Source organism: Bidens hawaiensis, unplaced genomic scaffold (assembly GCF_021521415.1).
Source record: "Bidens hawaiensis isolate Kalapana, Puna unplaced genomic scaffold, B.hawaiensis_p1.1 tig00009196_1, whole genome shotgun sequence".
NCBI classification, from domain to species: Eukaryota; Viridiplantae; Streptophyta; class Magnoliopsida; order Asterales; family Asteraceae; genus Bidens; species Bidens hawaiensis.
Genome location: NW_027491680.1, coordinates 122406 through 147575, shown reverse-complemented (window position 1 = coordinate 147575; position 25170 = coordinate 122406). Strand labels below are relative to the sequence as shown.

The 25170-nt window shown below is 43.1% G+C and overlaps 3 protein-coding genes across 3 annotated transcripts; all 3 read left to right on the top strand.

Annotated features, from left to right (window-relative positions):
• On the top strand, positions 1 to 2559 carry LOC143531625 (uncharacterized). The gene is made up of 3 exons (XM_077026881.1): positions 1 to 682; positions 1205 to 1585; positions 1936 to 2559. Exons 1-3 carry the CDS (start codon positions 380 to 382, stop codon positions 2557 to 2559), a joined length of 1308 nt encoding a protein of 435 aa, XP_076882996.1. The 5' UTR covers positions 1 to 379.
• Positions 2560 to 3714: 1155 nt separating this feature from the next.
• On the top strand, positions 3715 to 6137 carry LOC143531660 (rubisco accumulation factor 1.1, chloroplastic-like). The gene is made up of 2 exons (XM_077026908.1): positions 3715 to 4188; positions 5011 to 6137. The coding sequence occupies exons 1-2, from the start codon at positions 3783 to 3785 to the stop codon at positions 5919 to 5921; spliced, it is 1317 nt and encodes a 438-aa protein (XP_076883023.1). The 5' UTR covers positions 3715 to 3782; the 3' UTR covers positions 5922 to 6137.
• Positions 6138 to 7540: 1403 nt separating this feature from the next.
• On the top strand, positions 7541 to 8076 carry LOC143531597 (17.3 kDa class I heat shock protein-like). Its single transcript, XM_077026858.1, has one exon. The coding sequence runs from the start codon at positions 7553 to 7555 to the stop codon at positions 7991 to 7993; it is 441 nt and encodes a 146-aa protein (XP_076882973.1). The 5' UTR covers positions 7541 to 7552; the 3' UTR covers positions 7994 to 8076.
• The last annotated feature ends 17094 nt before the right edge of the window (positions 8077 to 25170 follow it).

The following is a 25170-nucleotide window of genomic DNA, read 5'->3' as shown; positions in this document are numbered from 1 at the left end:
AAAGGGGGGTTTTTTTACAACCAAGTCCTATGTTGTCGGGTAAAAAAAATGCCAGTCAACAATCACTAAAATAATTCATCATATTACTTGCTTGTTAATAATAATTTATATAACATTCAATCAAGACATCAATCTTATAAAGATTGATTTATTATAAGATAACAAGAAGAGAGAGAGAAAAAGTGTGAGCGTGCGGACACGACATTAGTACATTACTCAAAGAGTTGGCACGTTATAAGACGGCCCATGGTCGGCTGGTCACTCCCCCCTTGCTTTATCTTTCTCTTTGAATTATACAAGACACTCTTCATTTCCCATTTCTCACTTCTTATATTCACATTCATTCATTCATTCATTTTCTCTCTATCTATCTAAAACAATGAGGACCTTATGCCCGAACTTAGACAACGAAGACGGTCTCGAAACCGTCCTCGAAGTCCCGATACCGGAGGAAAGCTTTAATGACACCAAGTTGAACAACAACATGATCACCTCTTGGCAAACCATGAAGTCTTGGGTGAAACCTTATTCCAATGATAAGTTACGCCAATTTCCTGACTACGGTGGACGAAATGCCGAAATTCAACTCTTGCTTGGAGTTGTAGGAGCTCCGCTTGTTCCTCTTTCTGTCTCTACCGATCATTCCACGTTGATCAAACCGTCTATCCAAGATCATCCTATCGTAAGTTTAATTTCGTTAGTGTAACACCACTAGAAAACTATTCAATTTTTGCAAAAGAAATGGTCGCAAAATTTGAGACCGAAATTAAAAGTAGCAAAATTAGGCTCGAGTTGCAAAACGGTCACAAATTTTGCGACCTTTCAGTTTCGGTCGCAAATTTAGCTTGAAATAAACGTTGAAAATTTATTATTAATAATTAAGAGTAAATTGCTTTTTTGGTTCATGTCTTTTTAGCCCAAAATAAAACTTTTAGACGAATGAACCCATATGCTTAAATTTTATTGTGGTTTTGGTCGTTAGACTAACTTCATTCATTATCTTCCGTTAAGATAATGAATTAGTGACAAAGCATGTCCTGGTATGAAATTTATTCTTTTACAATTATAAAATTATCAAAATTAAACTATATGAAATTTATTAGCAAAAACCTTGTTCTCTAGTAGTGTTAATGTTATAAGCTTGTTACGTTTAATATTGTTGTATATTAACTTACTAAGTGGTAATTAAATTTGACTTATGTAGGAGTCTTCAATGGCTAAATACATCGTGCAACAATACATAGCAGCTGCCGGAGGAGAAAAGGCGTTTAATTTAGTCGACAGCATGTACGCGGTAGGGAAGGTAAAGATGGTGGCGTCTGAGTTTACCGCCGGTGACAGAGTAACCATGAGCTGCGGTGGTGGTAAGGCGATGAAGGCCAAAAGCGTTAAAAACGGTGGTGTTGGTGAGATGGGTGGGTTTGTGTTATGGCAAAAAAGACCAGACCTTTGGTCTTTAGAACTGGTTGTTTCTAGTCACAAGATCACGGCTGGCAGCGATGGGAAGGTGGCATGGCGCCAGACACCGTGGCATAATTCCCATGCATCTAGAGGTCCGCCTAGACCTCTTCGTCGTTCTTTACAGGTACTAGTTTTATTAATTTAAAAGTTAGTAGTAGTAGAGTAATTAAAAAATGTTGTACTAGTTTGATTAGTAAATAGTCAACATTTGGGTTTGGTTAACTTTTGACTTTTAAGTAAAGACTAAAGAAGGTTACAAAGTCTTTGATACCCAATTGTAAATTTTGTCTAAATTTCTAAAAAGTGGGCCCCAATAACATATTGTGTAGTCTAAATTTTAAGAAGTGGGTCCCATTTCAATCAGCCTAACATATCTTCAAGTGTAGCACGTCTTATGTCTTAGCTGATAATTGTTTAAATATGTTGGTTACAAAAGTCAAGTGAAGTTTAATAGTCAACTTTTTTATTTGACAGGGTCTTGATCCAAAGTCAACAGCTAATTTGTTCACAAATGCAATTTGCATTGGTGAGAAGACAATTAATGGTGAAGACTGTTTTGTGTTGAAGCTTGAACCAGAGGTTCAAACATTAAAGTTAAGAAGTAGTAACAATGTGGAAGTAATGAAGCACGCAATTTGGGGGTATTTTAGTCAAAGAACAGGTCTTTTGTACCAGCTTAAAGACTCACATCTAATAAGAATAAACACTCATGGAAGTGATGGTGTATTTTGGGAGACAACCATGGAGTCTTTGATTCAAGATTACCGGACCATCGATGGGGTTAACATCGCTCACGGTGGTCAAACCAGTGTCTCGTTGTTTAGATTTGGGGAGGACTCCGAAAGCCATTCACATACAAAAATGGAAGAGGTTTGGACCATTGAGGAAGTGGATTTTAACATAAAGGGTCTTTCGATGGATTGCTTTTTGCCACCGAGTGACTTGAAGAAGGAGGACGATCAACTGATTGTTCAGACCAAGAGTGGTGACATGTTCATTGAAAGTGCTAGGTTTGCCTCTAAAATCCGGGGGAATTCATCTAGATTTGGTGTTCCTAAGATTGTGGCGATCGATTCCAACAGTTTCGGGGACTTGTAGCATAAATGTTCATGTTTCGTGTCATGTGATGTTATTATGTACATATAAAGTTGTACAAGGTGTATAATATTTATAGATAGTGAATCGTGCGAGCTTGTATAGGCTCTTCGACGATCCTATTAGAGGTTGTTAGTAGAATTTTCACTATACCACAAATGTTTATTACATAAATATGACAATTATCTTCTGCTGACTACTATTGCTACCAATTTGGATCCTGGTAATAGTGCTTCAAAGAAAAATCTTTCGGTTTATGGTGTTTCTTGTAATCACATATGATAGACGCCAACATTATATCCGATACTATTTATTTGTTGCAAATATCGTCCTTAAAAGATATTCTCAAAGCGTGTATGTCATCTCATTATTTTCCCAAACCCAATTTCTAGCTCTAAGCACCAAAATGAAGTGTCATAAGGGGTGTCGAGACCGAAGTCTCGGGTAACATAAGATGAAATTAATGAGAAATTAAGTTATAAGTGTGAGATAAGATGGAGAAGCTTGAAGGAAGTGGAAACCCCTATCGGCTCTTGAAAGATTAAAAGTTTCATTTTATAGAAAAAAATATTTTTAAATAATGTCACTCATATTTATTGTCAACCAAATGGCCTTGAGCTAAATGATAAAAATTTAATAAAGTTTTGTATTTTATTTTTTTCAAACGACCAACGAATAAAGCTAGTTATCTAGGGTAACACAATGGTAAAACATGACCATATATGCTCGTGATCACAAACAGCGTTGGGTGGTCAAAGCCCATCATTTTCTGTTCTAGTGAAAACCCACTGCTTGAAGACCCATTGTAGTAAAGCTCGGTTGGTATTGAATTTGAACTTGAAACATTGCGGTTTCTAACCCAAATATTCATTTCTCCTTCCATACCAGTTGACTTAAAACTCATTGGTTATATAATTTTGTCTTTCCAAATGCATCGGGTTCAAATCCTAATGAAAAAAAAAGGTTCAAATTAAGTGTTAGGCTGGGCTTAGTTTACTGATGCAGACCAATGGGCTTTTACAACATTAAATTCACCCCAAAACAAAATTTTGAAAAGAATTTGACTAAGGGAGATAGTGTCATTTCCAATCTAGAGTCCTGAGTCCATAATGCTGCAACTTGGATTGTGAAGATATTTATAAAATAGGAAAGGTATATTCTCTACCCATAAACAGGATAACATCCTCTTCAACCTCCCACTTCACTTCACTTCATCTATCATCACCATGCTCTCTTTAACCCTCAACTCATCAACACCCACATCCACTTTCCTATCATCCCCACTTCCCAACCACCACCACCACACCACCACCATCAAACTCCACCGTAAACCCATCTCATCCGCCATCATCCCCAAAGAACCAAAACCCCCCCAAAAACTCTACCAACCTTTCCGACCACCACCTTCTCAATCCCCAATACCACCTCAATACCGCAACCTTGACACCGCCGAACGCCTCGATGTTCTTACCAATCGACTCGGGTTGTGGTACGAGTACGCGCCACTTATACCTCCACTAATTCAAGAAGGACTCGACCCGTCTGCTCTTGATGAGATCACTGGTATCTCGGGTGCTGAGCAGAATCGGCTTGTTGTCGGAGCTCAGGTCAGGGAGTCCTTAGTTCAATCAGGTAGAGTTTTAACTCTCTTAAATTAAATGTGCGTAAATTACGGGTGTGCATGGTTTGGTTTGGTTTGGTTTGGTTTGGTTATTAGCTATAACTGAAACCCAAGCAATTGGTTAATCTGTTTCAGTAAATAACTGAAACCCAAGCAATTGGTTAATCTGTTTTAATAACCAATCGGGTTTCGGTTAATTGGTTGTTGTTTAGTTGTAGTTAACCTCTTAAATGTAAATGTGTGGACATTAGGGGGTGTACTGTTCTGTTCAGTTCGGTTATTACAGAAAACTGAAACCAAATTAATTGTTTAATATTTAATAATCTATTTTATTGAACACTCAGGTTGAATTAATCAGTTTGGTTTAATATTTAATAATGAGGGGTGGATAGTTTTGGTTATTAGCCAAAACCAAGGGCTAAAATTTTTTGTAATACATAAAAGTATAAAATATAAAATGAAGATATAACTACATAAAATAAATGTGTAAAACATAAAATATATGTATTTCTTTTATGGATTAACTAAATATGAATTAATAGAAAATAAAAGGATCCAATTACAACATATGTATTAATCATGAAATAGAGAGATGAAATTATCAATGGTTCAATTTGATTAATTCCGGTTAACCGAGGACAAAAAAAACCGATAACCGATCTTCGGTTTCCAGTTAATTTCGGTTATGTTTCATCGGTTTTTGGTTTGGTTTTTGCTCACTCTTAGCGTAAATGATGTTTGTATTAATCGTAATTGTTTCACACTGCACATATTTACATAATTACATTAGACTATCTCTATCATCATTGTACTAATTACATAGTGCATAATAGGTGTGGACGACGAAACACTAGCGTTTTATGAAAATGGTGGTGCCGAATTACTGTACGAGATTAGGTTACTGAGTGCTACCCAGCGTGCCGCGGCTGCAAAGTACATGGCCGAAAATAGGTTCGAACCGGGTGAGGCAAACGAGCTTGCTAGATCGATTAAGGACTTCCCACGCCGACGTGGCGATCGTGGGTGGGATAGCTTCGACTACACACTCCCAACTGATTGCCTCGCGTTTATGTACTACAGACAAGCGTTGGAAAATCGTGATTCGGAGTTGAGAGTAGCGGCATTGGAAAAGGCTTTATCGGTGGCGGAATCCGACAATGCGAAAGCGTGGATTACGAAAGAGTTAGACGGAAATGAAGGTGATGCGGAAGGGCAAGGGAGAGACGGGGGCATTGTTGACGGGGTTAAAGTTCCGGTAGTTAGATTAAATTTAGGCGAGATTGCGGAGGCGACGGTGGTGGCGGTTTTGCCGGTTTGTGGGGCGGGTGATCGGGGTAAAGAGGTGGCGGAGGCGCCTTGGGAGTACGCGGGTAAAGGGGATTTTGGTATGGTGGAGGCGGAGAAAGATTGGGCGAGATGGGTGGTGTTGCCCGCGTGGGAGCCCGTGGTGAAGGTGAAACGGGGCGGGGTAGTGGTGGCGTTTTCGGACGCGAGAGCGTTGCCGTGGCGGGTTAAGCGGTGGTATAAGGAGGAACCTATATTGGTAGTGGTGGATAGAGAGCGGAAAGAGGTGGTTGCTGATGATGGATTTTATTTAGTATTGAGTGAAGATGAGTTGAAGGTTGAGAGAGGTGTGGCATTGAAGGAGAAAGGTAAAATAGAGAGTCTTGGAAGTGTGGTTATAGTTGTTAGACCACCAAGAGAAGATACTGAGAATGAATTTGCTGAAGAGGATTGGGAATAATGAACAAATGTGAGTTAGAAGATTGATTTTTCATGTTTATGGTTTTACATATTATTATTCTTTGTAATTTGAGATATGGGTAAAGGTGGAAAAGTGATTAGCAATTATAGAAACTTTTGTAGTTCTATACTTTTGTGTCACCATATATTCAATATTAGTGTTGGGACTAAAGTTTTGCTATTTGTGGCTTCAACAAAACAATATGTTATGTTTGCATTCCAAAGAACTTCACTTTCTTGATTTATTGGATGAGTTATAATCAAATACATACGAGTGCTTCAAAGGGCAATCTACATAAGCAAAATGACTAGGTAAATTACCATTGAAAGTGTTTTAGCCGTATGATACAATTTCCGGATGACTCGTTTGGACCATGTTGCTACAACAGGTAGCGGCGGTGCTCATATGACAAGGACGTTACGGGATTAGCATGTTTTGATTATAAAAACTAAAACATCGTTGGCCTAGGCGCAAGGAGGATTGTTTGTGTGGAGGGAGTGCATTATGATTAATTGATTATGAGTAGGGGTAAATTGTACTGAGAGCACACGTAGTGATTGTTGATGTTGAATTACTCCATACCATGTGCGTATCTTGCATTTTGTTGCTAGCGTGATCGATTTCTCCTAGGTTGTCTCTCATATGTGCTTACTACTACCAACCATGTGCTTGTTTTTACTTTATGTGACCTAATGTGTGATCCGTTATAATGATGTTACATATTTTCCGCGGTTCCATATATTTACAAGGTGACGTCCCAACCCAGCTAGAGTTATGGCGATGGAGATACTGACGCTTAATTTAAAACACATGTTTGGTTGTAATACCCCAACCCGGCTAGTGTTGAAAATGAAATAAATACTTGATGTCTTAAATAACCCACAACTAAATATTTATTAGTTTCCTCTTTTTCCACATTCTAGATACCTATTATTCTCATCGCACGTTCCCACAATTCCCCTTAAGTACCTGTTGCAAAAACGGAAAGAGACGACGAACACAAACACAGTTATACTTACTAAATAATAGAAAACACAATAGTTAAGATGGTGTGTTATACACCAGTTTGGATCAGAGAAGAGTTCTACATGGTTGGCGATGAGGAGAATGATGGACATGGAACACTGCGCCCCCTCCCCGTCACTAGTGACGCGGTGCCGATGAGGGTGGTCACGCGGGTCCTTTGGCTCCTCATCCTATTAAGTTTTTCGTTTTTTTTTTCCTTTATATTTTGTTATTAAATAAAATGGAATGGTGGAAAATAATAGAGAATATAGTATAACATTATTCGAGTAATACGGTTGAATGATAGAAGAAAAGGTAACTTAACTTAACCTAACACTGACATGTCATTAACTGAGAATAACGAGAATAGTGTAAAACACATGTTCTAACCACAAAATCGATAATAAGGAAGACAAATAAGTTGGTTGAATGGTAAAGAAAGAAAGGAAGACTCCAGAAGACAAAAACAAAAACAAAAACATGAGACCCCATGGATTAATCTAGACCCTTCAAGACACCATCCAAAAACCGCTATATAATCTAAACCACCATAACCGTTCAATCCCACCACATAATAATATTATTAACTTTCCCTTTCATTTCTTAACAACAAACCATCCATATCCATGTCGATCATTCCAAGTTTCTTCGGCCGCAGACGAACCAACGTCTTCGACCCATTCTCACTAGACGGCTTCCCCTTCAACTCCGAAACATCGTCCTCGTCGTTGGTGAACACAAACATCGACTGGAAAGAAACAGCGGACGAACACGTGTTCAAAGCAGACGTGCCTGGGTTGAAAAAGGAGGAGGTTAAAGTGGAAGTGGAAGACGAGCGAGTGCTCCAGATAAGCGGAGAGAGGAACAAGGAGACAGAGGACAAGGGTGAGACGTGGCACCGTGTGGAGAGAAGCAGTGGGAAGTTTGTGAGGAGGTTTAGGCTGCCTGAGAACGCCAGGGTGGACCAGGTCAAGGCGGCCATGGAGAACGGTGTGTTGACTGTTACTGTGCCCAAACTTGAAGTCAACAAGAAACCGGATGTCAAGTCCATTCACATATCTGGTTGAGGTTGATTAATGGATTTGTATTGTGGTTCCATCTTTAATGTCACTCATGTTTAGTGTTCGTGTGTTTACCGGTGTAACTGTTTAATTGTATGTTATGGACAAAATTTCTTAAATTACTCGCTTCTCATCTTCAATTTTTTTGTGTTTTAACTAGTAAATTGGCCATTTAAGTTGAATTGTTTGGTTAAAGGCTAGTAAGGGTTCCATGTTTAATGTTATGTTTCATGTAACGATTCAAAGCTTCGACTGCCGGTGGTGGTAATTTTGCCGGGGTGATCAGGGTAAAGAGGTGTCGGAAGGGCCTGTCTTTGAGAATTGTTATAATATTTGAGGCCAAAGTTTTAAGCAACCATTCCACCTTGGCGGAGTGGTCAGGTTGATGAAGGATAAGAAACTCACATCTTTGAGGTCGCAGGTTGCTCTTGTGGGCGTACAACATCTGTCAAGTGGCAGGTGACTGGAAATTTTCTCGAGGAACGTCTTGCCAAACTCGGATTCCAAACGTGGGCCCGGTTAAGACAATATAGTCTTGGCCCGAGTGGGCGATAGGGTGCCTCTTTAGAGGTTGCGTATAACTTAACTGTGAAATTCGCCGTTCAAAAAAAAAGTTTTAAGCCTTAGAACAATTTTTTTTTAGTTTAAACAAATAAATTTTTAAATAAGCTTACTTTAAATAAGCTTAAACATAAACATAACGTGCCACAAGTGAGACTAGAAAACTCAATATTTTGGCTGGAAAGCATGTTCATTTGTCACTAGACCAAACAAACTAGTGATCGTATAATTGAGTTTTATACATTAAATATACATATTGTATACATATTGTTTTTCTTAATAATATATATAATTTTTTTTTTAAATCGGGCCTAGTGGAGTGCTGGACTGGGCCCCGGGGGTGGCATGGGATTACACGGGTACAGGAGAGTTTGGTATGGTGGAAGCGGAGAAACAACATTGGGCGAGATGGGTGGTGTTGCCCACGTGGGAGCCCGTGATGAAGGTGAAGCGGGGCGGGGTAGTGGTGGCATTTTCAGGTGTTGCCGTGGCGGGTTAAGCAATGGTATAAGGAAGAGCCTATTTTGGTTGTGGTGAATGGCAAGCCGAAACAAGTAGTTGATGATGGATTTTATTTAATATTGAGTGAAGGTGAATTGAAGGAGAAAGGACGTAAAAGTGAGAGTCTTGGTAGTGTGGTTATACTTATAGTTGTTAGACCACCAAGAGAAGGTAATGAGAATGAATAATTAGCTACTGAAGAGGATTGGGAATAATGAACAAATGTGAGTTAGAAGATTGGTTTTTCAGGTTTATGGTTTTATACTTATTCTTTGTAATTTAAGAAGGTTAAAGATGGAAAGTGATTGGCAATAATAAAAACTTTTCTAGTCTTGTACTTTTGTGTCACCGTATAACCAATCAATCCTAATTGCTCTCGTTTAATTTTACTCCAAACTCGTGTAAGTAAAATACTAGGTGAGTGTTTTAGCCGTATGATACAAACTTTGGATGACTCGTTTGATAACAACAATGCTTACATGACGATTGACAGGGGCGGTTGTCCCCTCCTCCGTCGTTGTTCAATTTGTAAAGTTTTGGATGGCCGGTTTAATCGCCATTGTCGATCGGTATGCCCGCCGGTTGCCATTGTTTGGTGATGTTATTCAGTTCCATTTTATGTGGGTTTCAATGATGACGAGTGTACACTCATGTGAGATTTGCATTTGTTTGGTGATGGTATTCAGTTCATTTTTATGTGGGTTTCAATGATGACGTGTACACTCATATGAGAATTGCATTGGTTGCAAATTTGCAATACATATACCCTTTCTAAGTTCGCTATGTTAATTGATTTAATGTTAATTTAGATCTTGAAACTGATTTGGGATTAATAAATTGACGATGATGATGTCATATTCTTGGCGTGGCATTTGTGATGGCTTGAAACAAGAAACCGGATGCGGCCATGACTCTGGGTCGTTTAGTATGCTTAATGTTGTAAACAGGATGATAGGTTTTTTTGTTATTACAGAAACTTTTGATGTAGGTGAGTTTTTGCGAAAGCAAGTGATAATTGTTGTTGATTAAGCAAATGGGTTTTCTCTCTCACCTATAATGTACGTATTTACCCTTTTATCTTATTACTTACCTTACAATTACAATTGACTTTACTATTGATAGTGAATGTGATTAATACTGCTGGTCACTATATGGTTATCAATGTTTTTGCAGTATACGGTTTGATCATTTTGTTCTGCAGGCTATTTTTTAGGGAAAAATCCCAAAATGGTCCATTTATATAATGTGGTTCTAAGTTTATCCCCTCAAATTTAAGTTTCAAAATTTGTCCCTTTGGTATCTCGTCGCCGGCGACATGTTAGCGAACACCGACGATGTGTTAACATAACATAGGGTTGACAATGCGTTATGTTGCTAACATAGGGTAGCAACGATGCGTTAATGTTTAAAGCAGGGGTTCCACGATGCGTTAGTTGATAACACATCACTGCTACGTACCCTATGTTAGCAACATAAACGCATCGTCAACCCTATGTTATGTCAACAAGTCGCCGACGATGCGTTTATGTTGCTAACATAACATAGGGTTGACGATGCGTTTATGTTGCTAACATAGGGTAGCAGCGACGCGTTATCAACTAACGCATCGTGGAACCCTTGCTTTATACATTAACACATCGCTGCTACCTTATGCACATTGTCAACCCTATGTTATGTTAACACATCGTCGGTGTTCGCTAACATGTCGCCGGCGACGAAATACCAAAGAGACAAAGTTGGAAACTTGAATTTGGGGGGTGGGGGGGGGGGGACAACTTGGAACCACATTCTATAAATTAGCTATTTTGGGAATTTTCCCTATTTTTTATATACCAGTCAAATCGGTAACTTTAACATAGATCCAAACCCCGAATGAAAATTATATTGAAGTTCATTTTGTAAGGCGGGTGAATACGAGTCTAAATTTATATGCGTTGTGTACTTCGTCTCTGCCTCTTTCGATAGCAGTTAATTCGGTGAATATGTAACAATTTCTTTGCTTCTTGATTCGATCGTGCTACCCAATTGTTTTTTTGCTGCAATTCGCACATAAACTAGAATCTTTTTGTTGTATTAGGTTGCTCAATTAGTAACATCTTCGTAATCATCTTTGCTGTTTGCGGGTTACTTCTTTATGATTGTTCGTAGACGTTGCCAAAATAGCAGCGCTTAAAAGGACACTAGATGACTCTCCAAGTATAAATAAATCAAACCTCATACTAAGACCCTTAAACATGTCACATACTAATTGCAAACATATATTCGATAGACACCGAACGCCTTAAGAAAAAGAAACTAAGGTGTAGCAATTAAAACACATCGGACCTACACACTCTTTGGACATCCACAAGCCCGTAATCAAGCTGCAAAAAAGGATCCAGTCACATTTTTTTGTAATGAAGCTACCTATACTTCGTTAACAGCAATGGCAGCCTAAACAGTTGACATCAGTCAACAGTTACATATACTGAAGAAACGTGGATCGACTCACTGGTAGACGATCTACTTTCCTCGGGTGTGATTATGCTTCTTCACCGATGGTTTTCTTGGATCTGGGCTCTTCCACCTACAAAATGAACAGCACCGTCAACTTACCCCTCAGAAAGGGACAGAGGGGTCCTCTTTGGGGTAACCCTCCGGTGTGAGAATAAGTATTTGTAGGAGAAGATAATGTTATGAGAGTAGGGAAATCTGGAGAGTATTGCTTAATAGCTGAATACTCTGTAATTGAATATGATTGTGTATGTTACTGGCTGTAACTGTCTGTGATTGAATGTAATTGAATATGATTGAATGTCTCTCCTTGTGGAGTTGATGCTGTATTTATAGTGCTAGGGTTTCCACTGATTGGGCTCAGCCTTGTTGGCCTCCTCCAATTGCTCTGCGCCACGTGTCCTCTGGGACACCTGGTGCTTTCTCATTGGTTATAATCACGTGGTAGCACATGGGTTATGCTGAGTTGTCCACCTTTCATTTGGCAGCTGTCAACATCAGCATATTCTTATTCCTTAAAAAGATACCTTCTGGAAGGTTGTCTGACGTGCACAATCAAGGTTGCCCTAATCCTGATTTGGATAAGGATGAGGTTGATTATGTGCATGTGTGATACGCGCCTATCCTGAGGATGCGCGAGGTCTTCTCTTTATTCTCATGCGCAGATGTTTCATGCGCAGATGTGATATGCACGAGCATGTGATATGCGCCACGCGCGGATGCGCCACGCGCATATGTGATATGCGTGAGCATATGTGATGCGTGAGCATATGTGATGCGTGAGCATATGATGCCTGAGCATGTGTGGTGCCTGGGCATATGATGCCTGAGCATATGTGATATGCGCCATGCGCATAGGTTTTGGCTTTGTGCCTTCGTAATGTCTTGATTTCAAGCCTCTTGTCTATATCTTGTGGGTTGACCCGCCTTGCTCGGTGTTGAGGCAGGTACATACCTCTTCAAGCCCCCCCAGTCTAATGTGTGTCTTGTCTCGCGCGAGCGAGGTAAGATAGATGTTAGACTAAGTAGTTTGCTCTTTTAGTAGGGGTTTTGTCTTTTTCTTCTTATTATTCATCGTTGCGCGAAATTCTATCCTTTTAGTTGAAAACGAATCGTCCCTATACGTGATGGAGACGTGTCAGACCTTTCGTGTGCTCGAGGTGCTACAGTTGCCTTTCGTGTCCCCTCACAGAGTGTCAGGAACACGTGTCGCGCTCGCATTGGTCCGTTCCTGCGAGTGGTGGCGCGTGAACTCTGGCAACAGCTGTATTATTTCTTTTCGTGTCCCCTCACACAGTGTGATTGACACGTGTCGCGCTTCCGTTGGCTTACACCTACGAGTGGGGGCGCGTGAAGTCCGATCAGCACCAATTTTTCTCTCTCCTGGGCCTATAAAAGCCAGCCCTTAGAGTTTTTTTATCCTTCATCTTCTTGTTTATTATTCAGAGCTTTTCTTTCTTTGTCTTCTGATTACCTTTGTTCTGCTTCCCAAATATCTGTTATTCAGAAACAACCTTCGTTCGTTGTCACAGTTGTATGTCTGATAGCTCAGACAACACAATCTCCCCCATCCATTGCCGTAGAAAATCGTTAGTAATGTCTACATTGAAGAAGACCGGCAAGGGGAAGAAGGCTGCTGAGGTCTCATCGGAGGAGGTAGGGAGGACCAAGGCCGTGAAGAGGTGGAATAAAATCCCCTGCAAACTGAGGCAGGCTGATCTTGACAGCCTTATCGCCTCTCAGGGGTTTCTCCCTGTGTTTGGCTGCATGTTGCCTGGGGCCGGGCAAACGGCAGCGGACCCGCCCACCGGCTATATATCCCTTTATAGCCATTTTTTCACCCACTGCAACCTTCGTCTCCCGATGACAAGGTTTGTGGGTGCACTGCTTAAGTTTTATGGGATTCATATATCCCAAGTCCATCCGTTTGGACTTGTGCGCATGACTCACTTTGAGTTCATGTGCAAATCCCAGCGCGAGGAGCCCACCCCTCGGCGCTTTCAGTTTTTTTATAAGCCCAAGATCCAAGATTCTTGGTTCTCCTTTATTCCTCGCAGTCAGAAGGTCAAATGCTCCACTGTTTCATTCAAGAGCCTTCATGACTGGTCTGAGAGGTTTTTTTATATAAGGGCTGGCGTGATCCCCATCCGTATGACCATGCGCGCGATCACTTCTGCGCCTGCGGATGTGGGTGTCCTCAAGAACCCAACTGGCGCCTGGGTTAATAAGTTGACCGCTGAACCATCCCCCCCCCCCAAGAACATTTGTGAGGAGGCGCTGGTGGGGGTTGGTATGAGCAGGCGGTGGGCGGACAGCGCGACTGAGCCCGTTATCCAAGTCGACGGCTTGTGTAAGTTTATCTCATTGCTTTACTTCTGCGCGAATATAATTCTTTTTGCTGATATCATTTGACTTGTTTTGTGTAGTCACCAAGGAGTATATCCACGCCGCATATGATGAGCATATGGAGGGTGGCTCCGTCGCGCTCGGCGCTGGGGAGGTTGGTTTCCCCGATCGCTTTGATGACATGTTCATCCCTGTTGATTTGGGATTTGTCTTCGACAGCGATGCGCCTGGTAAGGCTTTGTACTTATGCATTTTCCCTTATAATACCAAATTTTGCTAACACTTCTGTTGCGTGTATTGTAGATGCGCTCGAAAACTATGAGCTGGAGCTCGCGGAAGAGGAGGAGGAGGAGGAGGCGCCCCAACTAAAGCGTAAAGCTAAGGGGAAAACTGGCGCAGGGGCCAGTAAGAAACAGAAGAAAGATGTTGCCCCTGTTGTTCAGGATCCTCCTACTCAGGCGGGGGGATTTGGGAAAACCCAGGAGTTTACCACCAAGGTTTCCTTGGCTTCCCTGCCTCAAAAAGTGGGCAGACCTCCTGTCTACTTGAGGTATGGTGGCGCTACCTCCTCCCTTCGCGCGGCGGAAAAGGGAAGCGGTGTTGCGCCTTCGACAGGTATACTTTGCTTATCCTTTGCTTATCTTTTATGGTTCTATGAGCGCGATTCTGATAGAATTACTAATGAATCATTGCTCACTCAAATGTTTGTAGAGCCGGCGACAGCGCAACAAGATGCCGAGGCTGCGCCGGAGGTCGCTTCGAAGTCCCCTGTTTTACCCTCAAAGAAGGGTAGAATGGACTTCATGGCGATGTTTGCTTCGCGAACGGAGTTGCGCCAAGGTACGTACTGCGCTCTTATTTTCTGACTTTCTTTTAGATCAAGTCATGAACCATTTCTTTTTGTTGATTTTTTCATAGAAGCCGTAGCTGGCGTACAAGCTGCTGGCGGCACTCCTGGCGCCGGTGCCAGCGCCGTTGGCTCTGCTCCTGCTCCTGCAAGCGATGAATCTCCCCTCATCGGGATTACTAAGGAGCAGGAGGCCGTTTTGCGCGCCGACCTGGCGGCGTCGAGACCTCCCTCACCTCCTCCTGCGCACAGCCCTCCTCGCGAGACCGATTTTGGCTCTAGGTCGCAGGAGAAAAGGCCTGTTTCCGAGGAGGATGAGGAATTTGAAGTTGAAGACTCCGACCGCGGTCGCGCCAGTCCTGCTGCGCCACGAGGCTTCGCGGCGGAGCCTTCTCGTGGGGCTGGCGCTGACTTTTCTGCTTCATCCCCGCAGGTATAGTTTCTTTTTTGCTCCGCTGCGCGGACTTCCATCTTAATGTTTTGATAACTTAGATAATTACTTTGCTTTTGCAGGAAGCCGATCACATTTACCGCCCGAGATGGAATATAACTGAAGACAGCACATTTCAGTCCATGGGTGTGTGTGCGGAATTCTGGGCTCATGCTGTGCCTCCATCTGAAAGGAGGTTCCAGGAGGACCGCGCTCGCGACGACTTGCTCAATGATCATATGTTTGCTGGGTCGGCCTTCTTTGCTGCCTCCCAAGAGCTTCGCAATGATTACGTAAAAGTACGTGACGCTCTTGCGGAAGCCAAGCAAGAGGCTAAGGTGTCTGCTTGGCATCTTTCTGATGCTCGAGAGAGAGCTGAGAAGCTCCAAGCAGAGCTCAGTGAGAACAGGGCAAGCGCCAACAGCGCCTTCGTGAAGTGCGGTCATGAGCTTCAGGCTGCGCGGGAGAAGCTGCAGGCGGCGGAGGCGGACGCGGCCAAGTACGCGCGCAGAGCGCGCGACTTGGAGCTGGAGGCGGAGGCGCGTGACCAAGCTCTTGTCCAGTCTATCACTGAAAAATCATCACTGGAGAGTGAGGTTGCGCGCCTGAAGAAGGAGCTGGCGGCCGCGCAGGCCGATAAAGATGAAGCCTTGGCGACGGCAGCGTCTAGCCAGGAAGCACTTGATGCTGCGCGGGCGGAAAAAGAAGAAACCTTGGCGGCAGCAGCGTCCGACAAAGAGGAGCTGAAAAAGACTAAGGAAACTGTTGAGTTATTAAACTCTCAGGTTCCTGCCCTCGAGACGTCTGTTGCTGGCCTCGCGCAGGATCGCCAATGGCTAATCTCACAGGGCATGACTCGTTGCGCTTTCGCGATGAAATACTCAGACGAGTTTCAGGCCCTTGTGATGGACTGCAACGCTGCCGCGCGCTTGGTGGGTCGAGCTGAAGGGTTTACGGATGGCTATGAATATGGCATGTTGAAGAAGAACCCATCCGAGTACCCTTATTAGAGCGACGTTGCCTGCGAGGACATGGCCGCGATGGGGGAGAAGTATATGAATACTCCCATTCCCATCCTTGCGCAGGTATTTTAACCTTAATGAGATTACCTTGACTTATTTTCTAAGTCTTTTTGTACTCATATTTTTGCTTATGATTTGCAGATATCCGCGCTTGCTGACCAGCCCGACCTCGGCGCGCTAAAGAAATTACTTGACGAGTGCGAAGGGGCTGGTGGCGGCGATGATGGCGCGGGGACTGCTGCTCCTGCAAGCGGCTCTGGCGTGGCCAAAGGATCCGCTCCTGACACTGTTGTGATAGAAGACTCCATTCAAGATGAACAACTTGACTATGGTCAGTTTGGAGATGACGAGGAGCAGGCTGCGCCAGATGCCGAGGGCGATGATGAGGATGATGAAGAGGCTGATGTCAACGTGGAGACTTGAGAAGCCCTTCATGTTTTTTATTTTTATTTGTAGTTTGTATCTCATCTTGTAAACTTGTAAATTTCAATGCTTTGGAATGAAATTTTGTTTTTCCCTTCTTCGCATCTTGCGCATTCCCCATTCATCTCTTTATATTGAATGTTTGCTTGTTGAATATAAGATATGCTTGCACGTTGGAATAAGAACAAGGTTGTAAGGAATTTATTATACTTAACCCTTGTTATATTGTAAGTGATTTTGCCATATCTTGATTATGTTGACACGTGTCTTGGCGCTTTCATTATTCCTCTTTTGCGCGACGTTATCGCGCGTTTATGGAATTATGAGTTTTTTAGCCTTTACGCGTCAATGTGTTACTCAGATATCCACTGCAATTTCATGCGCGACCCCAACCTGAGACCTTAACAACTATGTTTTGGCATTTGCTTTGCCTTAGTTGTGTTTAGGTGTTTTATGGTCAGGCTGCGCAGCATGTAAGATGGATGTTGTGAGTGATTTGAGCTAAGGCTCACATTATTGGGCTAAGGCCCTGGCGTTTTAGAGTTAAGACTCATTAACGTGTTTGAGCTTGAAGCTCGCGCATGTATGTTTTACTTCGTTTTATTTCGTTTTGATGTCAATACCATGTTGTCATATTGCTCAAAATTAATAAAGAGAAGTGTGAAACATGTATGCAAAAGGTAATAGAATTGGGCTAAGGCCCTGACGTTTTAGAGTTAAGACTCGTTAACGCGTTTGAGCTTGAAGCTCGCGCATGTATGTTTTACTTCGTTTTTATTTCGTTTTGATGTCAATACAATGTTGTCATATTGCTCAAAATTAATAAAGGGAAGTGTGAAACATGTATGCAAAAGGTAATAGAATCCACATTAAGAGAAGATAGCGCGTAGCATTATTCATAATGGCTTATCAAGCCTTGATTACAAACTTGACAATTTTTACATGAAACATTTTCTAAGCTGTGCCGCGTTCCATGCGCGCGGGATCTTCTTTCCATTCAAATCTTTTAAGGCGTATGCGCCTTTTCCCAATTCTTCCAAGACTTGATATGGTCCCTCCCAATTGGGGGACAATTTTCCCGGGGGTATCGCGCGGCTAGCTTCATTGTTTCGAAGGACAAAATCATTTTTCTTGAAGTGGCATTCTTTCACGCGCTGGTTGTAATATTTTTCCAGTTTTTTCTTGTATTTGGCTTCACTGATGATAGCCGCCTCTCTGCGCCCTTCAAGTAAGTTGAGATCCAACCTTCTTTCGCGCTCGTTATCAATCTTGCTCATCATGAGCACTCTATGGGATGGGCATCCAACTTCTGCTGGAATCATTGCCTCTGTTCCATAGGTTAGGCTGAACGGGGATTCGCCGTTGCTGGTTTTGCTTAATGTCCTGTGTGCCCACAGGACATTAGGTAGCTCTTCAACCCAAGAATGGGATTCTCCCTCCAACCTTTTCTTCAGCCCATTTAACAAACTTTGGTTCGCGCGTTCCACTTGTCCATTCCCCTGAGGGTGATAAACTGAAGTGAAAATTTGGTTGATGCGCAATTCCTTGAGCCAGCTGGATATCTTCTTGTCAGTGAATTGCTTGCCATTATCGCTCACAATTTCCATGGGCAAGCCAAAACGGCATATGATGTGGCTCCAGATAAACTGCTTCATCACTTCGGCTGTGATTTTTGCTAGTGGCTTGGCTTCAACCCATTTTGTGAAATAGTCTACTGCCAATACCAAAAATTTTACTCGCCCAGGCGCTTGCGGTAGGGGACCCACAATATCAATTGCCCATTTATGGAAAGGCCATGCGGAGGTCACCGGAATCAAGTTGTTCTTTGGCCGCATGGTGTTTGGCGCATAGCTCTGACATGCTTTGCATTTTTGGATCTCTTTTAAAGCGTCCAAGTACATGCCTGGCCAATAGTAGCCTGCGCTCATTGCCTTGGCAACCACCATGCGCGGGCCAGATTGAACTCCACAGATTCCTTCGTGTATCTCTCTGATCACATAGCTTGCTTCCTCAGCATCTAGGCATTTCATGAGCGGCCCAAGATAAGAGCGTCGATATAATGTACCATCAAGCAGTTCATAGTTCTGCGCCTTGTGTCTTATCTTCCTCGCTTGTGCGCGATCATCTGGTACCTTTCCCTCCTTCAAGAATTCCATTATTGGAGTTATCCATGATGAAGGGGTTGTATGAGTTACCAGGACAGACTTCGCTACCACCGACGGGTTGCTCATTACTTCTACCCTGACATCTTTGCCAAAGTGATCAAAACTGGTTGATGCCATCTTACTCAGCGCGTCTGCAGATTTGTTTTCACTGCGCGGAATATGAATGATTCTGAAGCTGTCAAATTGCTCGATGAGCTTTTTCGCCTGCTCTAGATATAGAGGCATGGTGTTCTCCTTGGCATCATAAAGGCCATTGACCTGTGCTGCTACCAAGTATGAATCAACATGGGCCTCTAGCTTTTTAACTCCGAATTTGTGCGCGATGCGCAGGCCAGCCAGCAGGGCTTCATACTCAGCCTCATTGTTGGTGCTCTTGAAGTCCAACCTGATGGCGTAAGTATATTCATGATTCTCTGGATCCACCAGCTTGAGACCTGCGCCTGACCCTTCGTTGTTTGAAGCTCCGTCAGTGAACAATCTCCAAACATTTTCTTGATCATTGGCTCGCGGAGGGTCTACCTCGCGCTGAGCCTCTTCAACTCTTCCTTCAGGGACTTCTGCGATGAAATCAGCCAAGACTTGTCCCTTTATTGCTGGACGGGGCTTATAGGCGATCGTGTGCTTACCTAATTCCAGCGCCCACTTTGTCAGCCTTCCTGAGAGCGCGGGACGCCGCAAGAGTTGCTGGATGTTGTAACCAGTCAGAACTTCAATGGGATGACCATTGAAATATCTATGAAGCTTGCGCGACGCGTGTGTTAGTGATAAAACTAACTTTTCCATGATGGAGTAGCGCGTCTCAGGATTTGTCAGCACCCGACTCACATAGTATATTGGCGTTTGGATTCCCTTGCGATCCACCAATAATACTGCGCCGATGGCGCGCTCTCCTGCTGATAGGTACAACGTCAAAGTTTCACCAGGAAGTGGAGCTGTGAGCGCGAGCAGATTTATCAAACATTCTTTTATCTCACTGAAAGCTTGCTCGGCCTCAGGAGTCCATTTGAACTGGCTTTTCTTTAAGCAGTTTCTCAATGTATTGACAAATGGGGTAGATTTGCTTGCATGGTTCGCTAGGAACCTGTTGATTGATACCAATCTACCATTCAGCTTCTGAACTTCTTTCATGGTGGATGGCGAGGGCATGTCAAGGATGGCCTCCACCTTCTCAGGGTTCACCTTGAAACCATCCTTGGTGACCATTACACCTAGAAATTTTCCCTCTAGTACGCCGAAAGTGCATTTGCTCGGATTGAGCTTCATGTTAACTTCCTTTAGGCGCCCAAGGGTTTCTTCGATGTCTTTGAGCATTTGCTTTTCCTCCCTGCTCTTGATCACCAAATCATCCACATAGACTTCTAGGTTTCTTCCGATTTGCTCGCTGAAAACGGCATCCATAAGTCTTTGGTAGGTGGCGCCCGCATTCTTCAAACCAAAGGGCATTTTTGTGTAACAAAAAAACACCCTTGTCGGTTCTGAAGGCGGTCTTGTCCTCATCTTGTGGTGCCATTTGAATCTGGTGATAGCCTTTGTAGGCATCCAGGAAACATTTTAGCTTGAATGGCGTCACGGAGTCCACCTTTGCGTCGATGTTTGGGAGGGGGGTAACAATCCTTTGGGCACGCTTTGTTGAGGTCCTTGAAGTCAATGCACATCCTCCACGACCCGTTACTTTTCTTTACCATCACAGGATTGGCTACCCACGTCTGGTATCGTATCGGGCGGATGATGTTTGCGCGCAGTAGATCCTCAACCTGCTCATTCATGGCCCTCGCCTTTTCATCCCCCATGACTCTCTTCTTTTGAGCAATTGGCTCTACAGACTTGAAGGTGTTGAGAGAATGTTGTGCCAGGTCTCGCGGAACCCCAGTCATATCAGAGTGTTGCCACGCGAAGACCGACATATATGCTGTGAGCAATCTTTTCATTCTCACCCTCGTGTCGTCTGATATCGTTGCGCCAATTGTGATCTTCTGCTCCGGGAATTTTGGGTTGAGAATCCATTCCTCTGGCGCGCTGTCTGCCATTGGAAGTTTCATTCTCCCCTCCCGCGGAGTACTTGTCACTGCACACAAATGATCCCGGTATACAAAAGTTACACCTGTTGGTGTTGGGAACCCCAACGCGCCGTGCGCTGGCGACGGTATGGCGTTGAATTGGGCAATCGTTCCCCTACCCAAGATCATATTGTGGCAAGAAGTGGTGGGCAAGACCAAGAAGTTAACAACTTCGGCTCGCTTGTGTTTCTCATCCCCCATGGTTAGTTCAAATTGTATTTGACCTAGGGGATGAATGATTTCATTTGAAACACCAGAGATTGGTGCATTCACAATTTCAAGCCTTGCTTGGTCTGCCGGATCCAGTTTTCTGAAACATTGCTCATACATGATGTCTGATTCGCTGCCAGTGTCCACCAGGACTTTTGACACTTCGTAATGAGCAATGTGTGTAGTGATGACAAGAGGACTGCTGATAGAAGGGCCTCCCCTGATTCTTGGGAAGATTACTTGTTGCTCGCGCCAATCTCCTTGGATTTGCGCGCTTCTCTTTCTTGATGTTTGCCCTTGTCTTCCTCCCTCGGCTACACAGATTCTTTTGTACTTTTTGCTGGCAGAGGCTCCTTCTGGTTGTTCATTTTCTGGTCTTGAGTTTTTTACCAGGTGAGCCAGCTTGCCTGATTTCACATCCTTTTCAATTGCATCCTTCAAGTGGTGGCATGCATCAGTGTTGTGTCCTGTGGACTTGTGAAACTCACAGTACTTGCCACTGTCTGATGGTCCCTTGTAGTGTAGTGGCTTGGGGCTTTTGAATTGGACGTTCTCAGTGCTTAACACCTGTGAAGGCGTTTTAGTGAGGGGAGTCCATATTCTTGGCAGAGGTCTGTTAGGATCTCTGCCGCCTTCCCTCTTGTCACCCTCCCCGCGATTACGAACATCTTTTTGGGGCTGGGGTGAGCTTGGTTGCGCCTGCTTTTCTGCGGAAGAAAAACTAGTTGGTTGCAACCTGGACCATACAGAGTTCTGTTTGCCCCTTTTCTCTCTGCTGCGCGGTGATTCAGCTTGATGCGCTCTTTCTCTTGCCCTATCTTGGGCAATTTGTTTTTCATTTCTCGCGAAAACTCGCGATGCTTCCATTAACTTGGCCCACGTGGTGGGCATGCCATCTCTGCTTACGAGAGCTCGGCGGAGTTGATCACTGCGCGCGCCTTGTATAAAGGCCACGCGCAATAGTTGCTCAGTGATCCCTCCGATTGCCAGAGACTCCTGATTGAAACGAGTGATGTAGTCTTCAATCGTTTCATCATTCCTGCGCACGCAGTGCATGATGTCATCAGGGTCGCGCGTGTGTCTGCGCTGCTGTACGAAGTGGGCTTGGAATTTTTCCAATAGTTCCTCGAACCCATCGATTTGCCCCGTCGGCAAGCTCTCGAACCAGACACGCGCCGCGCCCGTGAGGCAGCGAGCAAACATGTGACAGCATGTTGGTATCGTCCAGCTCTCTAGGTTTCCCATGTTGTAAAACCTTGCAAGAAATCGTCTGGATCTGTTGTGCCGTCATATTTGCCCAAACCACTTGGCATCTTGGTTTTGTGCTGGATGGGAGCCTTCGCGATGCGCTCAGTGAACTTTGAATGTTTCACCAAGATGGCTGGTCTATACGGTGTGGTTACGTCCACTTGCCCTCTAACTGGTGGGCTGTACGGCATGTGCAGATCCAGATCGGCTATGGCTCCAGGCGCCATGTTCACAGGCGCGCGGAGCTGTGAGCCTCCTGCATGAGTATCTCGCGTCTTCCTCATGCTGTGCACTTCTTCATCACTGAACTCAGTGTGTGCAGTGTGAACAGAATGTCCTTCTTCCGGCGCGCGCGCCCTTTTTGTTCCATGAACAGTTTGCTTATCAAACGCTTGCCTTTGTGTTAAGTCGGCTAACTTTTCTGTTTGACCATCTCATTATACTTGTCCATTAGACGCCGCTGCTCGTTTATGAGCCATTCTTTAGGGTCATTTGTTTCATCTTCTGGACCCATTGGCCCTTTTTGTTTCGCGCCGGCAAGATTTTGTAACGTGAGATCGTCTAGAGGAGTTTCAGTCTGGCCATGAGGAGTTGTGATGAAGGGACGGTTACTGGTGGTGCGCGTAGAATCACGCGGCACCCTCAGAAACTGTTGTCCCTCATTAACATCCTCACGTTCAATATCCTCCAGAACTTGATCAACGTTATGAACGCCAGAAACCATGGTGAAATTTTTTTTTTTATAGATCTGATGAGATCTTGTTGCCGTTGTAACAGTGGATGGCGCCAATGAAGAAACGTGGATCGACTCACTGGTAGACGATCTACTTTCCTCGGGTGTGATTATGCTTCTTCACCGATGGTTTTCTTGGATCTGGGCTCTTCCACCTACAAAATGAACAGCACCGTCAACTTACCCCTCAGAAAGGGACAGAGGGGTCCTCTTTGGGGTAACCCTCCGGTGTGAGAATAAGTATTTGTAGGAGAAGATAATGTTATGAGAGTAGGGAAATCTGGAGAGTATTGCTTAATAACTGAATACTCTGTAATTGAATATGATTGTGTATGTTACTGGCTGTAACTGTCTGTGATTGAATGTAATTGAATATGATTGAATGTCTCTCCTTGTGGAGTTGATGCTGTATTTATAGTGCTAGGGTTTCCACTGATTGGGCTCAGCCTTGTTGGCCTCCTCCAATTGCTCTGCGCCACGTGTCCTCTGGGACACCTGGTGCTTTCTCATTGGTTATAATCACGTGGTAGCACATGGGTTATGCTGAGTTGTCCACCTTTCATTTGGCAGCTGTCAACATCAGCATATTCTTATTCCTTAAAAAGATACCTTCTGAAAGGTTGTCTGACGTGCACAATCAAGGTTGCCCTAATCCTGATTTGGATAAGGATGAGGTTGATTATGTGCATGTGTGATACGCGCCTATCCTGAGGATGCGCGAGGTCTTCTCTTTATTCTCACACGCAGATGTTTCATGCGCAGATGTGATATGCACGAGCATGTGATATGCGCCACGCGCGGATGCGCCACGCGCATATGTGATATGCGTGAGCATATGTGATGCCTGAGCATATGATGCCTGAGCATGTGTGGTGCCTGGGCATATGATGCCTGAGCATGTGTGGTGCCTGGGCATATGATGCCTGAGCATATGTGATATGCGCCATGCGCATAGGTTTTGGCTTTGTGCCTTCGTAATGTCTTGATTTCAAGCCTCTTGTCTATATCTTGTGGGTTGACCCGCCTTGCTCGGTGTTGAGGCGGGTACATACCTCTTCATATACATATTTTAAAATGAAGGCATGTATGCTTCATCTACCATGTATGCAAATTTTAGGCAACAAGTGTGTAACTTGAGTTAAATATTTGCAGCTGTGTCCACTTTCTACAAAACAACTGTGCAAACTCATGTAGATGCTATGATAAATGAAGACATGAATGCTTCTTCTAGACATAATGCAACCATCTGCATGCACTAACATAAAAAATAACTCGCAACTCCATGCCTGCGCCTTATAGCGCGGGTACTGGGTACACCAACTAGTTTATGTTTAATACGGTTTACTAAATCACATATCATGTATCATCAATTAAATTATAATGAATAAACATTTTTCTGTTGATATATAACGTTTTAAAGATTTGGATTATAGCATAATATATTTGGTAGATTTAATAACTACTTTAGTAAACTGACCGTATATATATTTGTTAAATTGCCTAATTAATAGTTAAAAATATCATTTATAGCCAGAGTAAATTGTTGGATACGGACGTAGAGAAGTATTATATAATCAATCACACAATTAATGTTTTAAAAACCGGTATTTTAATTGTATCAAATTGGGCTATTAAATGGTACAACCAGTTAAGCATGTTTATGCCAGAATATTCAACCGGTTGAATAAATTATCTTTTAATTTCTTATAACTGATTACAAGGTAAACTTTAAAAAAAAATTAATAATAAAAAAGTTAATCCATATTAAAAAAAATAATGCAAAAGCACTCAATTTTAAAAAAATAGTCCAAATGTTTACACGTTTGAATATTAATTGTTGGGTTAAAAGTAATTTTGAAAAAATATGGGTCGCAAATATCAAAAATTTACCAGACATAAAACCGGTATTTTAGACAAAAACCGCCGGTACATTATTCTAACAAACCGGCCAAAAATATCATACTCAAAATACCGGCCTGTTGTGCGAAATTCGGTTTAACCAGCCGGTTTGAACCTTTTTTTTAAAACACTACACACAATAATAAAATAAAAAGTTTTCTAAAGCCTCAACTGACTACACATTTACAACCAACCAAAAGATGAATATAGCGCGTATATTTTAATATCAAAGAACAAACATTGTTGGA

What these genes read in the sequence shown, in the direction of transcription:
- LOC143531625 (XM_077026881.1), top strand. Translation starts at nt 380, where the DNA reads ATGAGGACCTTATGCCCGAACTTAGACAACGAAGACGGTCTCGAAACC. An exon ending in CTATCCAAGATCATCCTATC is followed by an intron (nt 683 to 1,204) that starts GTAAGTTTAATT and finishes TGACTTATGTAG; the next exon opens with GAGTCTTCAATGGCTAAATA. An exon ending in CTCTTCGTCGTTCTTTACAG is followed by an intron (nt 1,586 to 1,935) that starts GTACTAGTTTTA and finishes TTTATTTGACAG; the next exon opens with GGTCTTGATCCAAAGTCAAC.
- LOC143531660 (XM_077026908.1), top strand. Translation starts at nt 3,783, where the DNA reads ATGCTCTCTTTAACCCTCAACTCATCAACACCCACATCCACTTTCCTA. An exon ending in GGAGTCCTTAGTTCAATCAG is followed by an intron (nt 4,189 to 5,010) that starts GTAGAGTTTTAA and finishes AGTGCATAATAG; the next exon opens with GTGTGGACGACGAAACACTA.
- LOC143531597 (XM_077026858.1), top strand. Translation starts at nt 7,553, where the DNA reads ATGTCGATCATTCCAAGTTTCTTCGGCCGCAGACGAACCAACGTCTTC.